Genomic DNA, 21,116 nt, shown 5'->3' with positions numbered 1-21,116 from the left:
AGAAGAAGAACAAGGTTCTGGCATTTAAAAACGCTAAAATTAATCAATTTTATATCTAAGTTAGATAACTCAAAAAAATGGAGAAAAATAAAAAATCTCTTAATAGAGCATATTTCTGTATTGTTTTTTTACAGACGTATTTTACTTTTTTAAATCGGTTTGTTTTAAATAATAAATAACCAACCATTTATTCTTTAGAGTTTGCTCTTAAGATAGCACTGCAGATAGTTATATGAATTGGTCTAGTTCTTCTGCTGCAGCAATAGTCCTAAACAAAGATATGTAGAGGAAACTACTTATCAATAAAAATAATAATTAAACAATACAATTATTTGTTTTTAAATGAACCAGTTAATCCTTACTTTTTATGGATTTAAATTTCGAATAGTTGCAAAGAAAGTACCAAACACTATCAACTGAGTTGATATCATCAAATTATATTTTTAGTTGAACTTAGATAATCGCATTTTTGGAAAAAAAATGTTAAAATAGCACAGTAATGCTTAGTAAGTAAATATTTTGTTAGATATAAAGAGTCATATAATAGACTTTGATTTCAAATGCACCGAATGTATGATGACTCAATATATAGAAATCTACAAAGCATTATCTAATTATTACGACTACCTATACTCATATATGTACACATACTATTAAACCAATATAACTTGTATAATTTATAATGTATTAAAATTTATAACCAGCTTAATAAACGCATTACTGAACAATCAGTATATTCTAAGATCTATAACATGAGCATGTGGTTTCAAATAATACTTGCGGCTTTACTTAGATAGTCCATAGATCTTTGAATCTTTGAATTCTAAAAATTTTAAGTTATTTTAAGTTTATTTTTCTCTTGAACTTTTTGAGTTCTTTTACTCTAAATTTCAAGACCTGACTCGATTCTTTGAAACCATACAATGAAATGTGAACGGGTTACGGACTTTTTGAACAGCTGATGTCGTAGCTTCGGATTAGAAGAGATAGAAAATATCTGATAATTGCTATTTTTATAGAGTTTCACTTCTTTTAATGTTTGCTCAAGATAATTGCAGATATTGAAGACGTTACTCGTAGTATGATCTCTTTGCATAAAGTGTAAGTGATCCGCGCCTTCAACGCGATAGATTGGTATTGGGACATTCATATTTCATATGTATTCGTTGTGGCTATATCTGGAATTTGAAAATGAGTTTAATGGATTTTACCTAGTTCTACTCTTCTATATGTATTGTCTGCATTTCCATTCTGTGGCTCATAACCAATTTCATATCACGATGTAATATTGTCTATATTGTCGTGTATGAAAATGATTGGAATTATGGTTTACATTATCTATTAAATAAACATTAGTTAATCACTTCATTCCGATAAGAATTTACCACGTCACTGATACCGAAGATTTAGATTAAAACCTTTCCATATAAATATGTAAGGGTGTTTATATTTTAAATTTATATCAAATGTGATTAAATAGTAAAAAAAAATTTGTATTGATTTTTGTGTATTTTGTGTGTATTTTTTACTTATTTTATCAACAATCTTCGGAGAGTCCATTTGCTTTAAATACGAAAGCACTTTCAGTCACAGCTCAGTGCGGAATTGAATTCTTCCAGTGAATATTGTGTGGAATTTACGTTAAAAGTAAAATAAAATTTTGTTTTTTTCTAAAAATTAACTAAAAATATATATGTTATATAAAAAATCATTTTATTAAATATTTTTAACATATTATTTTTGTTTGCAGTTCAAAATGGATTTCTATTACCTACGTTATTCAGCGCCTTGCCGTGCCGTTGAGATGACAGCTAAAGCCATTGGCGTCACTCTTAACAAAAAAACCGTGAATTTATTGGAAGGTGAACAACTTAAACCAGAGTATGTCAAAATAAATCCACAACATACCGTTCCAACATTGGTTGATAATGGTTTTGCGATCTGGGAGTCTCGTGCCATTATGGGTTACCTGGTTGAGAAATATGGCAAGGATGACTCATTGTATCCAAAGGATCCCAAAAAGCGCGCTGTAGTTAACCAACGTTTATACTTTGATATGGGAACACTAGCTAAAAGTTTTGGTGACTACTTTTATCCACAGTATAGATTGAAGCAACCAGCTGATCCCGAGAAGTTCAAACAAATGGAAGTGAACTTAGGATTTCTTGATACATTTTTGGATGGACATGCTTATGCCGCTGGTGATAATGTAACTATAGCTGATTTTGCTTTAGTTGCAACAGTTTCCATGATGATAATGGGCGGTATTGATCTCACAAAATTCCCAAATGTTAATAAATGGTGGGAGAATGCTAAGACAAACGTTCCTGGTTTTGATGATAATTGGGATGCGTGTTTGGAGGGTAAAAAACTTTTCGATGAAATGAGAAATAAATAATTTATTGCGAAGTGAAAATGTATAGAATTAATTTATAAATTTAATAAAAGACTAATTGTTTTGAATAAAATAACATTTGAACTAAACCATTTACTCTATTTAGAACTATTTCGGGAAATCCGGAAACAATAGTTTTTATGATTGAATAATCAAAACAGATTTATTTTTATTAAGTAAGATTCACTTGAAAAAACTTATGGAAAAAGAAAGAAGTCTCTTCTAATGAAATCATCAACGAAATTCTTTTTAATTTCTATTACTAAAAAATCCCTTTCTTTATATTATTATGTTGAGGCTAGTTCAGTCAGTGCACTTGAGCTTTTTTACTCTCAACTAACTGCGAGTTTCCTTTATAATCCCTTTCCACGCCTTGACTGGATTATTGTTTATCACTTCATCAAACTAAGCAATAACTGAACTCAGATCTGCATACCTTCCCGAGGAGCCTGTGTTCATTTTGGGATTTATATATGATTTACTAAAAAAAACAAACAGTCATTATATTTTAACCTGACATTCTTTTTAATTACTATACAAGATCGCCTTGACATATAACATTTAATACCATAACACCATGATCCATTTCATCATTGTAAAAAACAATTAGTGGGAAGGAAAGTCCAAATGTTTTGCTCGTTTACTTTTAAGTGAAAATCATGTATTTTATCATAGAAATTAATGAAGACAAGGTCAATACGACTAGAAACAACGTTAACCTTGCTTTGTCGAAGCTTTAAATGCACTTTCCACAGATAGTTCTGTTAAATGTCCAGTATTTATAATTTCTTCAACATATATAATTTTAAAACTATTATTTTGGATAAGATAAGACATACATCTATTTTCAGCATTGATTAGATTACGATTTCTGGGTCGCTAAGATTTAATAACAGATTTAAGCAGTCATTAATTCTGAGAAACTTGTTCCATTACGCTATATGCCATAATCTTGAGAAATAATCTAGTTTTGGAGATACTGAAGTTTAATGCTGTTTTGACAGTATCAAAAAAGGTCCCTACGCAAAGATTATTTGATTAACTGAAAAAAGTAGGAACTACTTTATATGTTAGCAAACAAGCGAAGAAATATATAGAAATATAAATTAGGCGAATTACTAAACAAATAGATAATCAGCGAGATGGCAATAATTATAAACAGATAGATGACAATAGCGAAATCGATTCGTCTTTTTATGTTGATTAAGATCACCTATGTATGTGTAAGTGGTTCATTTTGCGCCCGGTACTTGCCTTACTTCGTAATAAATATTTTGAGAGCCATTAAGAGACTAGAAAGGGTCTTGCCACTTGTGTAAGGATAAAATAAATTTCATAGTAGCTTCATTAAGTAGCTGTGGAACCGTACCTGTGGAAATTATTACGTGTACTCAAATGTATAAAATAGTGGAGATGAGTGGAGCGATAATCGTTGTCACGCACAAGAACAATACTCGCATATAGTAGTACTAAATTTAAAATAAACGGGCTTACCGGTGAAGTACACACTTGGATATTATTATATTATATGTGTGTATATTTGCATTTAATTAACTTTTAGTTTATTGAGGCTTACTCATATATATAAAAGTTGCTACGTCACTTGAAATAAAAGTTCTAGAACAACAAAAAAAAATCAGTGAAACTAATTAGTTTTATTTCAGTTGAATTAATTTTCAAGTGTAAATTAATCGGCGAGAGTGTTAATTTTATTTTACTTTTTTGAATTTAGAAAAACAATAATTATTTAAACAATCAATGGCAACAACAAAAAGTATCTTATCTACTGAAAAGTGTGACTTTTTGCTCTGAAAAATGCTTTAAATATAAAAATATTTTCATTTTAAATTCAGTTGCCTTTCGTATCTGACGCTGTGGTCACCAAGTTGGAATTCAAGTTTTTCAGGGGAAAAAAGTGAGTTATGAGTATAAACAAACTGAAACAGATTGTGTATAAATACTCAGAACATATTTCTTAATATTTTTTTTATTTACTTATGTATCTCATATCTCAGCCACAAGCGAAATCCGAAAATACATATGTATTGTGTCTAGATAATAAAATATCGTATGACTTTATTGCTAAAAAATTGTTTATGAAAATAAAAAACAGTGGTGACAAGCAAGAAGCTCTAAAGTATCTACTAAAGATAGTAATATATATAAATATATTGTATAATTCTTATTTGGATGTACTCAGAATTGTTTGTTAATATTGTCAAAAAAGAAGAAGAATTAGTGCTAATTAATTAAAACCAAAAAGTAAACAATAATTTTTTATAGAAGATACTAAGTTTAAAATATCTGTAGAAAGCAAAAAAAAAATAATTTGCATGTTGTGCTTAGTTGCTTCAATTAAAAATAAGAAAATTTTAAAAATAATTAATAATATAAAATTAAAAAAATTTTAAAAATAATTAATTATAAAAATTTGTATAAATAAACTTATTATTTATTACACTTACACTTATAAGTAAGTAATAATTAATTAAAGTAAGTAAGAAATAATATAAAATAATATATAAATACATATATACTACATAATATATATTTATATATATGGTATATATATTGTACTATTGCACTATTTATATATATTACTTAATTCAAAATTGTTTTTAATAAAATTTTATATTCTAAACAATACTTTATTAATTTTTCAGTTCAAATTATATCAATAAATAATGGATTTCTATTCTATGCCACACTCTGCACCCTGCCGTGCTGTTATGATGACTGCAAAAGCCATTGGCGTCCAACTAAATCCAAAATTAATCAGTCTGCCAAATGGCGAGCACTTGAAACCAGAATATTTAAAACTGAACCCACAGCATACCATCCCAACTTTAGTAGATAATGGTTTTGCTTTGTGGGAATCACGTGCCATTATGACTTATTTAATTGAAAAATATGGCAAAGATGACTCCTTGTTTCCTAAGGATCCTCAACAACAGGCTGTGGTGAATCAACGTTTGTACTTTGACATGGGCACTTTATACAAAAGTTTTGCAGATTATTATTATCCACAAATTAAGTTTAAGGCACCAGCAGATCCAGAAAAATACAAAATGATGGAGAAAGCATTTGAGTTCCTAAACACTTTTTTGGATGGTCAGACTTATATTGCCGGTAATAAGTTAACTGTGGCAGATATAGCCTTGGTGGCGACAGTCACCACTTTTGCTGTGGCTGGTTTTGACTTCAGTCAATATGACAATGTCAATAAATGGTGGGAAAATGCAAAGAAAGTAGTGCCCGGTTTTGAAGAAAATTGGGAAGCATGTTTATCCTCGAAAAAACGTTACGAGGATTTGAAAAAATAATAAGAAATATTTAAATAAGTTATTGTTATCTAAATGCTTATGTGTTTTAATTAATTAAAACTGTGCTCAATTATAGTATTATAAATAAATATAAATAAAAAATTATATTAAAATGAATTTATTTAAACATAGAAAAATGTTACGAGTATCTATTGGTACGATGATTATTATGGCATGTTCTGTACAATATTTGATTGTATAAACTTAGCCTATTCGCAAAGAGTTTAAACAAAAGTTTTTTAATTTTGCCTATTTCGAGTGATATATCTCAGTTCACCTCTTGATTTATTTGTTTCATTGTTTATGGTACTACGCCAAGAATTGCGTAGTCGTCCTCGGGTTCTACTACCTTGCGAATTCCAGTTTAGTGCTGCATGGGCTACGTCGTTTGTGCTTTTGCGAAACGTATGTCCAATCGACCTATATTTCCGTTGTCGAATTTTCTCGAGGGGCTGTTGCTTAGTTCCACGCCATAGTCGCTCATTTGAGACCACTAAATGGTACGGTAAAGCAGAAGGAAATGTTCTTCGATCTGTGTGACAAGAAATGAAGAAGTTTGACATATATGAGAAAAACAATATTTGTAAAGGAAAGTACTATATACTATATATATAGTACTATAAGTACTATATTTTGTAATATATAGTAACGAAAAGTACCAATAAATAACTTGAAGTGCTATTTGTAATAATTTTAAGAACCGCCAAGTTATAATGCTTAAAATAGATTATCTTATAAAGTTTATATATCTTTTAACATAGATATGATAAACTATCATACATTCCCTTATACTCAAAAATAATATAAGCCTTTTTTCTAATCGCTGTACAACAGGTCTTTGTACTCTTAAACTTATTTGATAGCAGTATCTAAACTATTAAGCAAAAATCATAAACAAATTACATTATCATAAATATGTACTTCCATGTAGATTTCAAGTTCCAGCAATAATTTTTGTATGAACTCTCCTTAGTATATATTTTATACTCATTTACTCGCATGTCGTCGTACCTCCATTAGTTTGAACAAATTGAAATCGGAGAGATCTTGAAGTACATTCATGATTAACATAAATTGATCTATTGTAACTGTAAAGAGAAAATAGTTCAGATAAAACACTTGCCAGTTCTCTTCGTAATTACACGATTAGTAATTTTATTGCTTTGATAGTGAAGATTATTTATTAGTGCGAACGATTTCAGAGCACTCCTTATCTCTGCGACACTTGAGGCTTTTAGATTAGTTGCATTTGTGGTTCGATTGAGTTAAGTTCCTGCTGTGTAAACGCTTTTGTGGAACAAATCAAACGTTAACTAAAGATATTTGAAATATTTAGGTATTTTGCTTATATAAAAAAAATTAAAAAGTAAGTGCATATTTGGAACTTACATTTTATATTTTGATTTAGTTTATTTGTACTTTATACTTTTTCAAAACTATAATAAATTAAATTAAAATATTATATTTTCTTACCTTAATCACTTTTTACAATAGAAATGGACTTTTATTGCTTTCCTCAATCGGTTCCAAATCGTGCTGTCATAATGACAGCTGCAGCTGTGGGTGTGAAACTCAATAGAATTCCATTAAAATTGTTAGCGGGCGAGCATCTGAAGCATGCTGAATTCATGAAAATTAATCCGCAACATATGGTACCAACAATTGTTGATAATGGCTTCGTTTTGTGGGAATCACGTGCCATTATGACTTACCTAATCGAGCAATATGGCAAGGATGACTCATTGTACCCAAAAGACCCTAAAAAGCGTGCTTTGATAAATCAACGTTTATACTTCGATATGGGCACTTTATACAAGGCCTTGGGAGACTATTATTATCCGCAATTAGCTAAGAAATCCAAGGGTGATCCTGCTCTTTACAAGAATATTGAAACAGCTTTTGAGTTTTTGAATACATTTCTTGAGGATCAATTGTATGTGGCTGGTGATACATTTACCGTAGCAGACATTGCCTTGGTAGCAACAGTTTCCACTTTCGCTAATGCTGAGTTCGACTTCAGCAAATATGAAAATGTCATGAAATGGTGGGAAAATGTTAAAAAGGTGACTCCTGGCTTTGAAGAAAATCAAGCAATACTTTTAGCTGACAAGTATCGTTGGGATGCTTTAAGAGAATAAAGAAACCGTTTGAAGTTGATTCCAAATACTGTTTAAATTTATAAAAAAATGATTTATTATGTAAATATAAAGTCTCTAAAATAAATTTACATATATTTTTAATTTTAATTCAATTGACATAGTTTCTTTCGAATACTTGTTCTACTGACTTAAAGCTACATGCGTTTAACATCAATTTTTTTAAATTTTTGGCAGGTACAATTAACATAAAAAACTAATAGTAAAGCTAGAAAACGTTACTAAAATGTTTCCATATTGCACGAAAGTTACATCAATTTCACTATGAAAAAGCTTCTTTCCACTTCACAACGGATAAGTGGTTCTTATAGTTCTAAAATCACTAGCTAATAAATTGAATGAGATTTGCCAAATTCAATTGGCCGTCTGAAAGATTGCTCGAGATTTTGCAATCGCTCTTCCAAATCGTTCATCGAATTTCGCAGTGTATGTCCACGTGGTCTAAGTGACACTTGCGGCGAGTTCTGCACTAGGTCATCTCTAACACCTGAAAAGGAGTGCCTTACGCAAGCATTACGACGTTCAAAATTCGTGCTCTGATAGTCTTGTTCTTTAAGTCTATGGTGATCACACAGATTCAGCATCGAACTACGACAATTTGAAGCAGTTAGTGGCACATCGTTTTCTTCGTAATTTTCTCTGAAATTTGTGAAAATAGAACACAACTCATTATAATATACATTTAGATAGATTTAAAATAAAGCTTACGTGCACTCTTCTGGTATAGTCACATTACCGGTCATGGTAATCACATTCTGTACATCTGCATTATTCATTTTTCCTTCCATATGTGCTTTGGCATGTTTCGGACATAACAATCCGTTGCCATTCAGGCGTTGTCCGTTATTGGCACTTACATATTGTAATGAGTCCGGCGAGGTTTCGTATAATTCTCTACTACTTAAAAAGTCCACACCAGAGTCTTGCCCATTTGAGTGTAATGAGAACATAGAACTCTCATAAGGACTGTTCGCAACGCTGTAATATGATTTAAAATTTTTTTTTGTAATTTTTTATAATAACGATTTCATTTACAAATAAAAACTTACAGATTATTTACTGGCTGACAGCTGTTGTAGTTCAGCACAAAAGGAGCTGGTGAGGTGTCTTGCTCTAAAGAACTGCAACGAGCTAAGTTGTTTTTAACAATCGATTTGGGTAAAGGCACATCTATATATTCTCTTTGCCGTTGACTATAATGATATAAACATTTATTCACTTTAATGCGAGATTTTCTATATGAACAGATGTTGTTCACAATTACATATCCATAAACCTAGCTTTTAATGTATTTTACTAGATATATAAACAAATTCCTTTGAACATATATTTGACAAGCTAAATAATAATGAATAATGGATCAATAAGATCAAATTACAATAGATGGATTCTAGACATACAATGTAACAAGATTATTGGAAAACAAAACCATTTTGTGGAAGAAACTATTTTGGGCAATGAAATGCTTTTGCTCCCATAGACCAAAATTGCCATTGAGAACTTCTTCTGTTCTTTACAAGTTATTTCTTCAAGTTCATTACCTTCTAAACTATTACCTTCTATTCAGTAAACCTTTAGGTCAAGGTTTTTGTTTAAACTTGGCATATATACATACATCCAAACCTATACAGGTTTTCTCGTTTCTTCAGTTTCTGTGCTGATGTCAAGAAATCAAGTGCCAAACGCACTTAACCTATTTATCTGCACAGCACTTCCATTTCACTGTGGAAAACTTACTCAATTTGTTGTTGATGCTGTTGCTGTTGTTGTTGTTGCTGCTGCTGATGATGATGGTGATGATGATGATGACTGTGTTGTTGATGTGGATGCTGATGTGCATGCAGTTGGTGTTCTAGTTTCTGTGAAGCTGGCGCTGTTGATTGCGTTTGTGCTGACGAGCAAACCGATTCTGGTATGAAAGAACTTGTTGTGTGGATTGATTTACCGCATTGTTGCTGTTGTTGTTGCTGTAGTTGATGTTGTTGTAAAATATGGCGTTTGCGTTGCTGGCGGCACGATTCGATGCCAGCACGTGCAATTGTATACGTGAGACCGGTTTCGGACGATTGAAAATCCTGTTGTGACCAAGTTCGTCTGAAGCCCATGAAGGATGGCGTAACAGGCAGAAAACATATGAGAACAAAAAAAAGACAATAATCATTAACAAGATAATTTATTAAGAAATAAATATTTAATTAAAAAAATAGCACAGAAAATTATATGAGTCAAGTATCTAGGAATGCTGGAAATGTTATTTATTAAGTGAACGTGATATGGAGTATGTGTGTAGGTTTACATTTACAGTTATAAAATATTCTGTTGCATACTAAGACTGAACCAGTTTTTATTTTTCTTTCAATAAATGTTGTATCTCTTTGTATCTTGAAAAGTTCTAACGGTCGATAATCTGAAGATACTCATTAATTAAGCCGATAAACAATAACGCATCAGTGAACTTCAACGTTCTTAGCTAGTAATTGCCTTGTTTATCTCTACTTCAATGGCCACAAGACCACAAAGAAAACAAAAAATAATTAATGAAATTTTTTTTGCATTTTAATTTTATTATAAATCAGTGCTTATCTGTTTAATTATTCGATTATGAAATATTCCATTAATCATTATTGTTAAAGTTTAAAGAAAATCAGTCTTAATTATGCAGTTGAGTTTTTCTGTAAAGTACAATTACCGTTTCAGACGTAGGCACATGAAACATAAAGCAGCCGTCGCAGCACCAAGTCCACATAAAATGATTAGCAGGAAAGTTAAGATTTCCAAGCCTCCAATTAGGTGAGAAGAGCTTTGATTATTGTGTGCCAGCTTTCCAAATTCTGCTAATTCTATGATGCGTGGCATAGACGCTCCCACTGTAATCATATTGTCAGATTCTTGCAGCTGCTTCTCATACTGAAACTGTAATGTATCCAGTTGCAAGCTAGCCAATGACCTAAAAATTGAACGAAAAGAATTTAGGATAACGTTGCTGAAGGCGTGTAGTTTTCTACTTACTCATGTAACTGCTCCATATCCAAAATGGAATTAGTACGAAAATCAACAGCATAAATATAAGCATCAGTACTGAAAAGAAATATTTATATGGATTTAAATTTATAAAATCGTTCACTTATATAAATTGCTAAATTAAATAAGCAAAATAAAGTACATAAGGTTGGTAATGCGGTTTATAAGTGATAACTAAGTTAATATCAATAAATTTTTGTGTACACTAGAGTTTACACTATCCATTAATTTATAAAAAAGCCTTACGTTTATAAGGAAGTAATACTTACGCAGGTTCCAGTCCACCTATATGTGGCTCAAGTAATCTCACTCGCACATCCATTTGTATAGCACTGCTCAGCAGATTAGTAAGAGAATCAATTTTTCTTTCCACTTCAATTGGTTTGCCTGCTACGACAATACGCACTTGCTTAGCCTCTTCAATTACATACACAAACACATTTATAATGCTACTTCTACCGTCATCTGCACCATTTCGATCTGCAGCTTTAACGTCGAAACCATAAACGCGTACATCCATTGGCACATTACCAATAAGCCGAATTTTACCAGTAAACTCATCAATGGCAAAAAGTCTGGACGGTTCGTTTAACAAACGATAACGTATCTCTGCATTGAGACCAACATCCGCATCACTTGCATGAACAGTTGTCACAGGATAACCGAAAGTGGCAGAACGTGGCACTACCGCAATTATTGGTTGTCCATTTCCTTTAAATTTGGGCGTATTGTCATTATCATCTAATATGTTCACAACCACTCTACATTCATTTTGCTCTAATCCTTGAATACGTTCATCCAAAACAGGATAGGAAATTTGCGCATAAGTACGTGCCTCTCGATTAGACTTTTCGGCGCGAATTCGTAGTTGATACAGTTCTTTAGTTTCTCTATCGAATGATTTGAGTGCATACAATGCACCTGTTTTGGCCTCGAACTCAAATGGCGGATGCACATCTTCAGCATCTGCACCCACTTCCATCAATAACGTCCAATGGTAAGCATCGACATCGATATCTTTAGTTAAATTAACAATTAATATTTCCACAGGTGCATCATTGTTTTCCAGCATTTTTACCTCGTAGTACTGGTGTTGGAAGACGGAAATATTTTGCGATTCAACTACTTCAATTGGCTTGGCATTTGGTTCTGTGACAGCTTGCCCTTGTAGGTTTATAAGCACGACTGCAGTTGAAGAGCGTGGTGGGCTACCTAAATCGGATGCCACAACGGTAACGTTTAAGTGTTCGTACTCATTGTAGCTTTTGAAATTTGCTATAGTGGATATTGTACCGTCACGTGAATCGATCTGAAATATGGGGGTGTGCAGATCTTGATGTTGAATGGAATACAGCACTAAGCCGTTGCCATTACCCACGTAATCTTTATCTATTGCTGACACTTGCTTAACAAACATGCCTTGTGTAGTACTACGATCGAGATACGCTTTATATATGGGCACCATAATTGTTTTATCTGAAAGATCTGTTATGTATTGCGCTGCATTTGTCATATCGTCATAGCCCACAAATTCTGGTTTATTGTCGTTAAGGTCGAGTACATTCACTTCCACTTCAACGGTACTGGACATTCTGTACAGCGGTTCTGCATTGTCCATTGCAATTACCTGAAAATTATATTTGGCACGAACTTCGCGATCTAGTGTGCCCATAATTTTGATGACTCCAGAAAGTGTTTTAATTTTGAAAGGCAAGTCCAGTTCACTTAAGCTGTAAGATACGTTTGCATTTTCTCCGTAGTCGAGGTCAACTGCTAACACTTGACCAAGTACGCTATTGTTGTATTCACCTTCTTGCACATCGAAACTGTACCATGATTTTTTAAATGTGGGTGCATGGTTATTCACATCAATCACAGTAAAACGTATACAGGTTGTATCCTTTAGTCCATCAATATCCGTGGCAGTCAAATTCAAGAAAATCTCCGCATTTGCCATTAAAGGATAGTTGACCTGCAGTTCACCAGTTAGTTTGTCAATAGTAAAATACTTTGCTCCGTATACCTTCGGTAACATACCAGAGCCAATTGAGCGGTCCATGTGTTCTGCCAAAACTTCATAATGCACTTGGGCGTTCTTGCCAAAATCCTCATCACTGGCAATAACCTGCAGTACTTTCGTGTTTAGCGGTATGTTTTCGTATACGGCAAATAAAGGGCATTTGACTATACCAGCCTTTTGATAAGGTGCACGAGGCGATCGGCTCTTCTTTGCTATACGCGTTCTTGCTCGTGGCTTTTGACCCGTTGCTCCCATATAAGTAGCATTGAATGTGCTATCTTTATTGTACCTTGGTGAGCCTGGGATTTGATAAGGCGGTATAACAATCGAAGATGGTACTGACTGTAATTGTGGGAACGAACTCTCGACAAAGTAAATTTCCATGTCAGTGGTATATTCTCTTATTTCTATTTTGGAGTCCTTAAATACTGAAATTCGTTCGAATATTGGTGCATTATCGTTGACATCAGCAATCAAAATATTCAAATTGGCTTGCGTCGATAAACCGCCGGTATCAACTGCTACAATTTTAAGATTGTAGAGTTGATCTTTTTCTCGGTCCAATTGACGTTTGCCTGTGTACTTAATTCGGAAATGTGGACCAACATCGGTTTTCATTTTAGGCTCCATAAGCATAGTCTGCATTTCCACAAATTTTATCTCTTCATTCCACTGATCAGTTAAATTAAAAATGTTAAATGTCTCAGCATTGGTGAGACGCGAATTGTAATGGCTCTTATTAAGTACTTCTGAAGTATCGTTGATGTATTCAATGCTAAACTGTTCACTATATTCCCCTTGCAGTACAACCCGAAACTCAGCATTGCGTCCTTCATCAGCATCATTCGCGAGTATCACTTGGTTGGTGGAAACTTCACTGCCACTTGCACTATTCTCATTAATTAAACCAACATAAGTCAACGCGTTAAACTTGGGCGCATTATCATTCACATCGTCGACTTTCACATGCACCTGATAAATACCAGCTCCACTTACAAGTCCTGTGGAGTACTCCACAATCACAGTGAGATCATATTTAGGTTGTTGTTCACGATCGAGTCCCATAAGTGTTATAAGCGTTCCATCCTCGGTGATAGAAATTTTGTTTACAACTTCTTGTTGATTTGCAATGATGTAGCGTAGCTTTACATTGGAATCGCCTACAAGTCTACGAGGAAGACGCTTTCTATTGAAAAGACGCGGGTTATTACTACGAAATTTACTGCCAATAGTGACATTATTTTTGTGTTTCAGTTCTCTGTACGAACCCAAGTCGTTGTTTACCACATTAACGCCGTTCTTATAAAGCAGCTGACCAATTTTGCCACCAACTAGATTCTCTTCGATGTGAAATGTAATTGCATTCATATTGATTTCTCTGCAATAAAATTTCTAAGTCTTTTTCCTCAAATGTAGTTGCGATACTTACTCTATAACAGGCCGCAGATTAACTCTATTATCTGGTTTCGGTACTACGTGTATGGTGACATTGGTTATGAGAACACCTTCATCAGTAAGTTCTAGTGCCTTTGGCTGTGCGCTGCGAGGCATCGGCAGTGGTTGAGATGAATTTGCAAACATCTATGTAAAAGAAATCCATTTGACTTTGTTTTTTATAAGAAATGTATGAAATATTTACTCACGTAGTTCGCAACTGCTTCAAAGTGATAAACTTTTCTTTTGAATTCCGACAGTTCACGTATAACCGTTATAATACCAGAACGCTCTTCAATTGCAAATGGCACACCTTCTGAGTATGTGTGTAGAAGATCATACATAATTTCATCCTCTCCATCATAAATGAGAGTTGTCCGAACTTGACCCACTGAAGTACCTAATCCTGCATCTGAGCCAACCCAAAATTCATAAGGTGCACCTACAAAATCTATTGCTTGGTCGTCAATCGTAGCGTAAACTTCAATCGTTATTACTGCTAAGGTAAATCGTCGCTCTGATGGATTTGTAGGCTGCAATAAGGCAGTTTAGTTCAAAACAAAAAAAAAGTGCGTATTAAAATTATAGCTTAATTATAATTACAGTAACATTTATCCAAAGTTTTCAGCATTTTCAATACCCATATTTCTCACCTGATCACTTGCTTCAACAAATACGGCAATACGACCTCTGCGTAACGGTCCACTAACATGTATGCTGCCATTTTTACTATCCAAATGAAATGGTATATAACCACTGCCTTTAGGTCGTTGCAGTTCATACGTCAGCATGCCATTTGGGCCATCATCTGGATCCAGAGCTACTACTTCGCCGATTTTGTAGCCAACCGGTGCAGTAATGGGCACTTTAAATTCATACAAATTACCACGTTCGAATTTTGGTGTATTATCATTTGTATCCAACAGTGTGATCATTACTTTAACTGAGTTAGGTATGCTTCTTCTGAAATTCCTATCGCCTATGTAGGGTGGATTCCGTTCAATAGCTTCTACAACTAGACGTATTGCTTTGCGTTGCTCACGATCAAGTAAGCGATCATCACGCACTGTTATCCAACCATTACGGGAATCAATACGAAAAGCACCTCTAGAAACTTCTTCTTCAATTAAATTGTAAAGAAATTCGGCATTTTCCCCCTGATCGCGATCAATAGCATTTACTTGCAAAACACTGAAACTGGTAGGTAAATTCTCCACAATTGATATATTGTAGAAGTCCGCTTCAAATTCTGGCATATTGTCATTTAAGTCAAGTATTTCAACTTCAATTCTAGAGAATGAAGATTAATAGACTATTTTTGATTTTCTTATGGATAGGTGTTACCTGGCTACGGCTTTTTGTAGAGGATTATCACGCTGTCGTGCTTCGATTTGTAAAACAAATGTGTTACCCGGTAAGCTTTCTTCTTCTAGATCGATTTCTTTTTGTATCCAAACAACTCCATTATGTGGACTTACGCGAAAGATTTTCCTTTCATTTCCTGATATGATATCATAAATCAAAGTTGCATTTAACGAATCCTGATCGTAAGCCATTATGGGTGGTGAAAAGTAGAGTGGCATTCGTATTGGTTTTCCCTAAAATTATATAATGATTAAAAAACGAACGCTTTAGAGATTTACAAATTGCACCGTTAATGGAAAAAATTCATTGATCTTAGTCCGGTAAACGCCTTCAGTAAACTTTGGTGGAAGATCATCAATGTCCAGCACATTTATTGTAATTGTCGTATTCGCTTGATTCACTGGTGTGCCTCTATCCCAAGCAAAGAGTGGCAATTTAAAACTTCGAATTCCATAATCGAAGTCAAGTTCCTTTTTCAGTACCAATAATGGACGATGTGGACCTTTCAGTGCAAAATATGGACTGCCATCAGCGGATAACTGATCTGCCACAGTCGATATGCTAAAATGCACATCAGAGTTTGGCGTGTTTGGCTTGTCATGATCGATTGCTTGTATGCCTTCAAAAATCACAGTTCCGGCTGGTGTGTTCTCATTAATATTAATAGTATAGGGTGTATTTAGAAATTCTGGCACATTATCGTTTACATCTTCTATATAAACAGTAATCGATAAGTAGCTACCCTGCGAATGCCAAATTTAAAATATAAAGCATATAAAACAATGAAAAATTAATAATTGGTTTTTGTAATAGTCTGTCACGTACCTCTTCAAGTTTTTCTCCTTTTCCCGCACAGAGAACGCGAAATTTTAATAAATTTTTTGGCACCTCACTATCTACTAAATCCTCCAAAGAGTGTGAAAGCATAATTCCAATGGTAGTTGCATTTATCTCCTGCAGTCCAAAGTACTTGTGATCACCACTGCCCTCGGCTCCCATCAGCGCTATCTTTGTGCGTGGGTATGCATTCAATATAAGTATATCCTTGCCCACTTCTGCGTCCTCACGTAGGCGTATGAATCGTACACCTTCACTTTCGGCGGCTATGCCGTCTGAAGTGTGAAAAGCGCAACTCGTATTGGCTGTAAGTAGAAATATTAAACTAACAATTTAACCAAAAAAAAAAAAACTACAATAACTACAAAAATTGAAAGCGAGAAATGCGATCGCGATTGTTGCAACTTTTGCTGCAACATCCTGTTTAGATAAATGCACTATGCACCCATTCCACGGCAACATGGCTGTGCGACAAATTGTTGACTTTTTGATTTGATAATTACAATATTTAAGTATGCAAGCTACAGAAAAGGGAGTAGCTACGAAAAAGTATCTGATCTGCAAACAATAAAAATTAAATTATTAACTCGACACCGTGCGAAAAATTTGCAACACTTGCAGTGCCATTCCATTATATCGGAGTCTTTCTAAAATTTAATATGCAACAAGCCGCAAAGTGAATGAAGCAAGTGCAACATGGCACAGTGGCGTAGTTAATATTTAGTTTTACACAGCTGTTCTAAGTAACAGCTTAGAACAGCTGTTATTCAAAGACTTTTGCTGAAGAAAGTATCGAGCATACACAAAATATACTGGATATAAGTAGAATTGTTACAATGATTTTAATATTAAACACCGAGAAAGATAAGTACTGCTGGCGACGAAAATTGACACGACTAGCAAAAGTCTTGTCCTTCAACTAAAATCTCAAAGTTCAGCTGAAAACAGATCAGGACACATAAATATAACAAATATTGAGTTATTAGACACACAAGCAAAAACTCTGAACCCTGCAGAAATTACTTTCATCTTTTAAATAATTGATCAAGTTTTTAGTCCAGTATCCTCTTTTCTACACCATCGTGTGAGACTTACACCCACTAAACCACCTCTTAGGAATGAATGGAGAAGATTTCCACAGCATTGTGAAAGTTTTATTCCAGTAATCGGGGGAGAGAGAAAACACCTACTTCTCTACAGCGTATATGGATAATACTGCATTTTAAATATTTTATTGTATTATACTATATACATATACAGTCAAACTTCGAATTTTCTATAATTCGAATCAAAAACAGTGCATCAAGGTTTTAGAGAGCATATTACACACAATTCTGCTTCCACAAATCGAACTTCTATAACACGAATTTCTCTATAACTTGAACAGAAATGTTGTTCCGGGCCGACAGGAAAGTGGAAATATGCATTCTATAAGTAGAATTTTTGAATTTAGTATGAATTCATAATTGGATTTAGGGGAAGTCTCTTTTTCCAAACCAAATGTTTAACTTTTCTTTTTTATATTGCTTCTTTGTGTAAATGCCAGTCGCTGGCAGCGTGGTTTAAAGTAAATAAAGTAACTTCTAACGCTACTCTTAGCTATTATATTGAGCTTCACAATGAAATTTGTACATCAAGCTTTCCTACAAATGACGATATTGCTGGGCACTATAGCTCTAAATCACTGGATCCCATTCTAAGCACAACGGAAAGGGATGATGAGGGTTCCGTGGATGTGATTGTTTACCTGCCTTTCAATAATGAAGTAGAAGACTCATTCAATATTCTGAATTTAAATTTGCAAACGAATGATACTACAACTGATGATCACTATCACTATATGGCTTCAAATAAAATGGAATATCTTTTTACTGAAAGTAACAAAAAAAAATTAAAATCCCAAAACTAATTTCTAATTATTAAACTTCACTATAACTTCTGTGCTTTATTTAATTTTAAATAAATAAATAAATGTCTTAAAATATAATTCTAGTTTCTTTCAAAATCTCTAACTCGAAGTCTCCATAAGTCGAACCTTTTCTTTGCAAAATTGGACTTCGAGTTGTGGAAGTTTGACTGTATTTATATTATATGATAATATATATTCTTATTATATATTTTATTTACAACAATACCAAAACTAAATGGTTTTATTTTAAAAATGCAATATTATAACAATTTATACATTTCATAGAATAAATTTTTTAAAAAGACTCATAGCCCTTCTACGCCACTGCTCCCGCGACTGCAGAAATTATTAATTAATAAAAGTCAAAGAAGTGCAACTTTCTTTGTTTATAGAATAAAATATCTTAGCGCGTTCGTCTGCCTGCCTGCCCGCCCTGTCTGCCTGTCTGCCTGACTTTCGGTCCATCCGTGTCTGCGCAAAGTGGCGTTATTAACTGCATGCTTTTTGCTTTTCCCTTTGCCCACAATAAATCGTACTTTATTGCTGAAATTACTGCGCATTGTTGGCAACTACGGCACCAGCACTGCAGCTAACAACATATTTGATGCCTTCTTATTTAGCAACACTTTTACAACCAACAATACAATATTGCATTCCGTGGCAACTGCCACTGCAGCAGAAATGCAACTGCAACTGCAACTGCACTGTAGTCTGAGGAGCGAACAGCTTTTTCATAATTTTTCCCACCCTCATGACATAATTAACTGAATCCGAATCCATCTTCTTCTGACTGAGAGTTGGAAGACTTGGCTTACTTAGGTTAGTTGGATGTGTGGATGTGTGGATACGGGCCAAATTGGGCATTAGCGTTTGTTTTATTGTTTTAAATCGCAGTTGGTTTTATTGTTTTGCATATTTTAGATTTGTTGCAGATACGCAGTGAGAGACGAACTTTTGAAATGCGATCAAAGTGACATGGAACTACAAACACACAAGTATCTATTATTTAGGTGCGGATATGTCCGTACATTTTTTTTATGTACAACATTTTTTACAAACATATTTTTTGTGAATATTGCATTATTTATTTTTTACAAGCCAATAGAGAAATCTCAGAAACTATTGAGGTTGTTTTTTTTTGCTGTCTTACTCTTTTTAAATGGCTTTAAGGGAAAGTATCTGCATATACTAGTACAAATAGCCAATTTAAAGGAAGCCATAACTTATCAATCATGTATTAACATTTTAATAACATATAATATATATACATATGTTTATATATATATATATATCTAATAGGTTCTTTAAAATTCAATAGAAAATGGTAAGCCTTAGTTTATAGGACTAGTAAACTGATTTTGTCTGTCCAACAATTCTTCAGACAGACATACATGTTAGTCAAATATGTGCGAGAGAATGTCTTCGAAACAAGAGTAAGAAAGCCACAGTTACATACTATCGAATAGTTAGACGGCATAAAAACGCTCCAGGCTGTAATAAATCGAAACCTCGAAAATTGTTAACGATTGCCTTAACCTAATACGATAATGAACATCAATACTGTAGTCTTAAAATGAGAATCCCAGAAAGCAATTAAACACGAAATCCATAAAATGTTATAAGTACAAAAGCGTCAAATACCATATGCCTCCAATTGCGTCTGAGCCGTTCTATAAACTTGATAAAGTTAATTAAATGAAGTATGTAGATAATGGGTGAAGATAAAATTTGCATATCACTGGTTTAGTGTAGACCAACATCAAGCAAAACAAGTTCCTATCCCGGCGAAGATAATGTCAACTAATACACGCTCGCTTGGTACACTTGAGGATCTGGTTACTTTAGAGATCATAGCAACATGTGATATTACATACATTAGTTGGAGTTCTCCAACTTTGTTGTCATTTTTATGAAATGAACACCGAAAACTCTGAATGGATCACGGTTATGTACAATAGATACATTCAGGTGACTGTGCACTCAAGCTTTAAATAAAAGTTTATAGTTCTCTAAATTTTATTTTATTATTTATTTTACCTTGACCAATTTTTCTCTACCTTGAACTTTTAATTACTTCTGACTTCTTACAAAATTTGGAGATCTACAATTAAGACTCTGGTTAATGATTAGATAATAATTCAAAACATGTCATTAATAGTGTAACATTGCAATTAGTCTCTACGTGAAGAAATTGACTATAAAGAAATTTTAAAGTTGAAATTTGGATATTTTGAACAAAGGACATAATCGTATTAGGAAACTCGCAGTTTCAAAGATCTATTCGTATCAAAATCAAAGTTCTCTGCTTCACTGGTGGCTTTTATGCTACCAGAATACCCTTGATATTGTACTGTATTCTTCAACCTCTATTTACCGGCCATTTTTAAATATCTGGTGTTTTTCTAGCTGCATAAGAACTATCGGTATCGATAACTATGGTTTAACAGCTGAGAATGTCAAACTGTGTTGACATTTATCTTCAGTAAGGTTTGGGAATTCATCATGAATCGTTTAACGCTAGAACAACGCTTCCAAATCGTGGAAACTTAACTATATAAAAAAAAAATCTGGTCTCAAAGTTCATAGAGCACTTCGTCTATTTTAGGGTCAACAAAATCGGCCTAGTAAGCAAGCAATTCCTGCAGTTATTGATCGT

The 21,116-nt window shown here is 33.5% G+C and overlaps 4 protein-coding genes across 4 annotated transcripts; 3 read left to right on the top strand and 1 right to left on the bottom strand.

Annotated features, from left to right (window-relative positions):
* The first annotated feature begins 1,610 nt into the window (after nt 1-1,610).
* LOC119684013 (glutathione S-transferase 1-1-like) lies at nt 1,611-2,442 on the top strand. The gene is made up of 2 exons (XM_038097943.1): nt 1,611-1,647; nt 1,751-2,442. Exon 2 carries the CDS (start codon nt 1,757-1,759, stop codon nt 2,396-2,398), a length of 642 nt encoding a protein of 213 aa, XP_037953871.1. The 5' UTR covers nt 1,611-1,647; nt 1,751-1,756; the 3' UTR covers nt 2,399-2,442.
* Nucleotides 2,443-4,254: 1,812 nt separating this feature from the next.
* On the top strand, nt 4,255-5,778 carry LOC119683033 (glutathione S-transferase 1-1-like). Its single transcript, XM_038096630.1, has 2 exons — nt 4,255-4,310; nt 5,059-5,778. The coding sequence occupies exon 2, from the start codon at nt 5,080-5,082 to the stop codon at nt 5,716-5,718; it is 639 nt and encodes a 212-aa protein (XP_037952558.1). The 5' UTR covers nt 4,255-4,310; nt 5,059-5,079; the 3' UTR covers nt 5,719-5,778.
* A 1,133-nt stretch (nt 5,779-6,911) lies between these two features.
* LOC119683902 (glutathione S-transferase 1-1-like) lies at nt 6,912-7,935 on the top strand. The gene is made up of 2 exons (XM_038097788.1): nt 6,912-7,084; nt 7,213-7,935. Exon 2 carries the CDS (start codon nt 7,215-7,217, stop codon nt 7,854-7,856), a length of 642 nt encoding a protein of 213 aa, XP_037953716.1. The 5' UTR covers nt 6,912-7,084; nt 7,213-7,214; the 3' UTR covers nt 7,857-7,935.
* A 186-nt stretch (nt 7,936-8,121) lies between these two features.
* LOC119676816 (cadherin-89D) lies at nt 8,122-20,841 on the bottom strand. Its single transcript, XM_038088075.1, has 15 exons — nt 20,835-20,841; nt 16,540-16,856; nt 16,002-16,457; nt 15,694-15,947; nt 15,003-15,639; nt 14,559-14,882; nt 14,345-14,496; nt 11,165-14,293; nt 10,884-10,952; nt 10,564-10,821; nt 9,636-9,968; nt 8,924-9,067; nt 8,636-8,840; nt 8,583-8,589; nt 8,122-8,511 (listed from the first exon to the last, which is right to left on the bottom strand). Exons 1-15 carry the CDS (start codon nt 20,839-20,841, stop codon nt 8,201-8,203), a joined length of 6,603 nt encoding a protein of 2,200 aa, XP_037944003.1. The 3' UTR covers nt 8,122-8,200.
* Nucleotides 20,842-21,116: the final 275 nt, after the last annotated feature.

This window comes from Teleopsis dalmanni, chromosome 2 (genome assembly GCF_002237135.1).
Source record: "Teleopsis dalmanni isolate 2A chromosome 2, ASM223713v2, whole genome shotgun sequence".
Classification (NCBI taxonomy): Eukaryota; Metazoa; Arthropoda; class Insecta; order Diptera; family Diopsidae; genus Teleopsis; species Teleopsis dalmanni.
The sequence above is the reverse complement of the archived record's forward strand: the minus strand, read 5'-3'. Positions and strand labels throughout refer to the sequence as shown.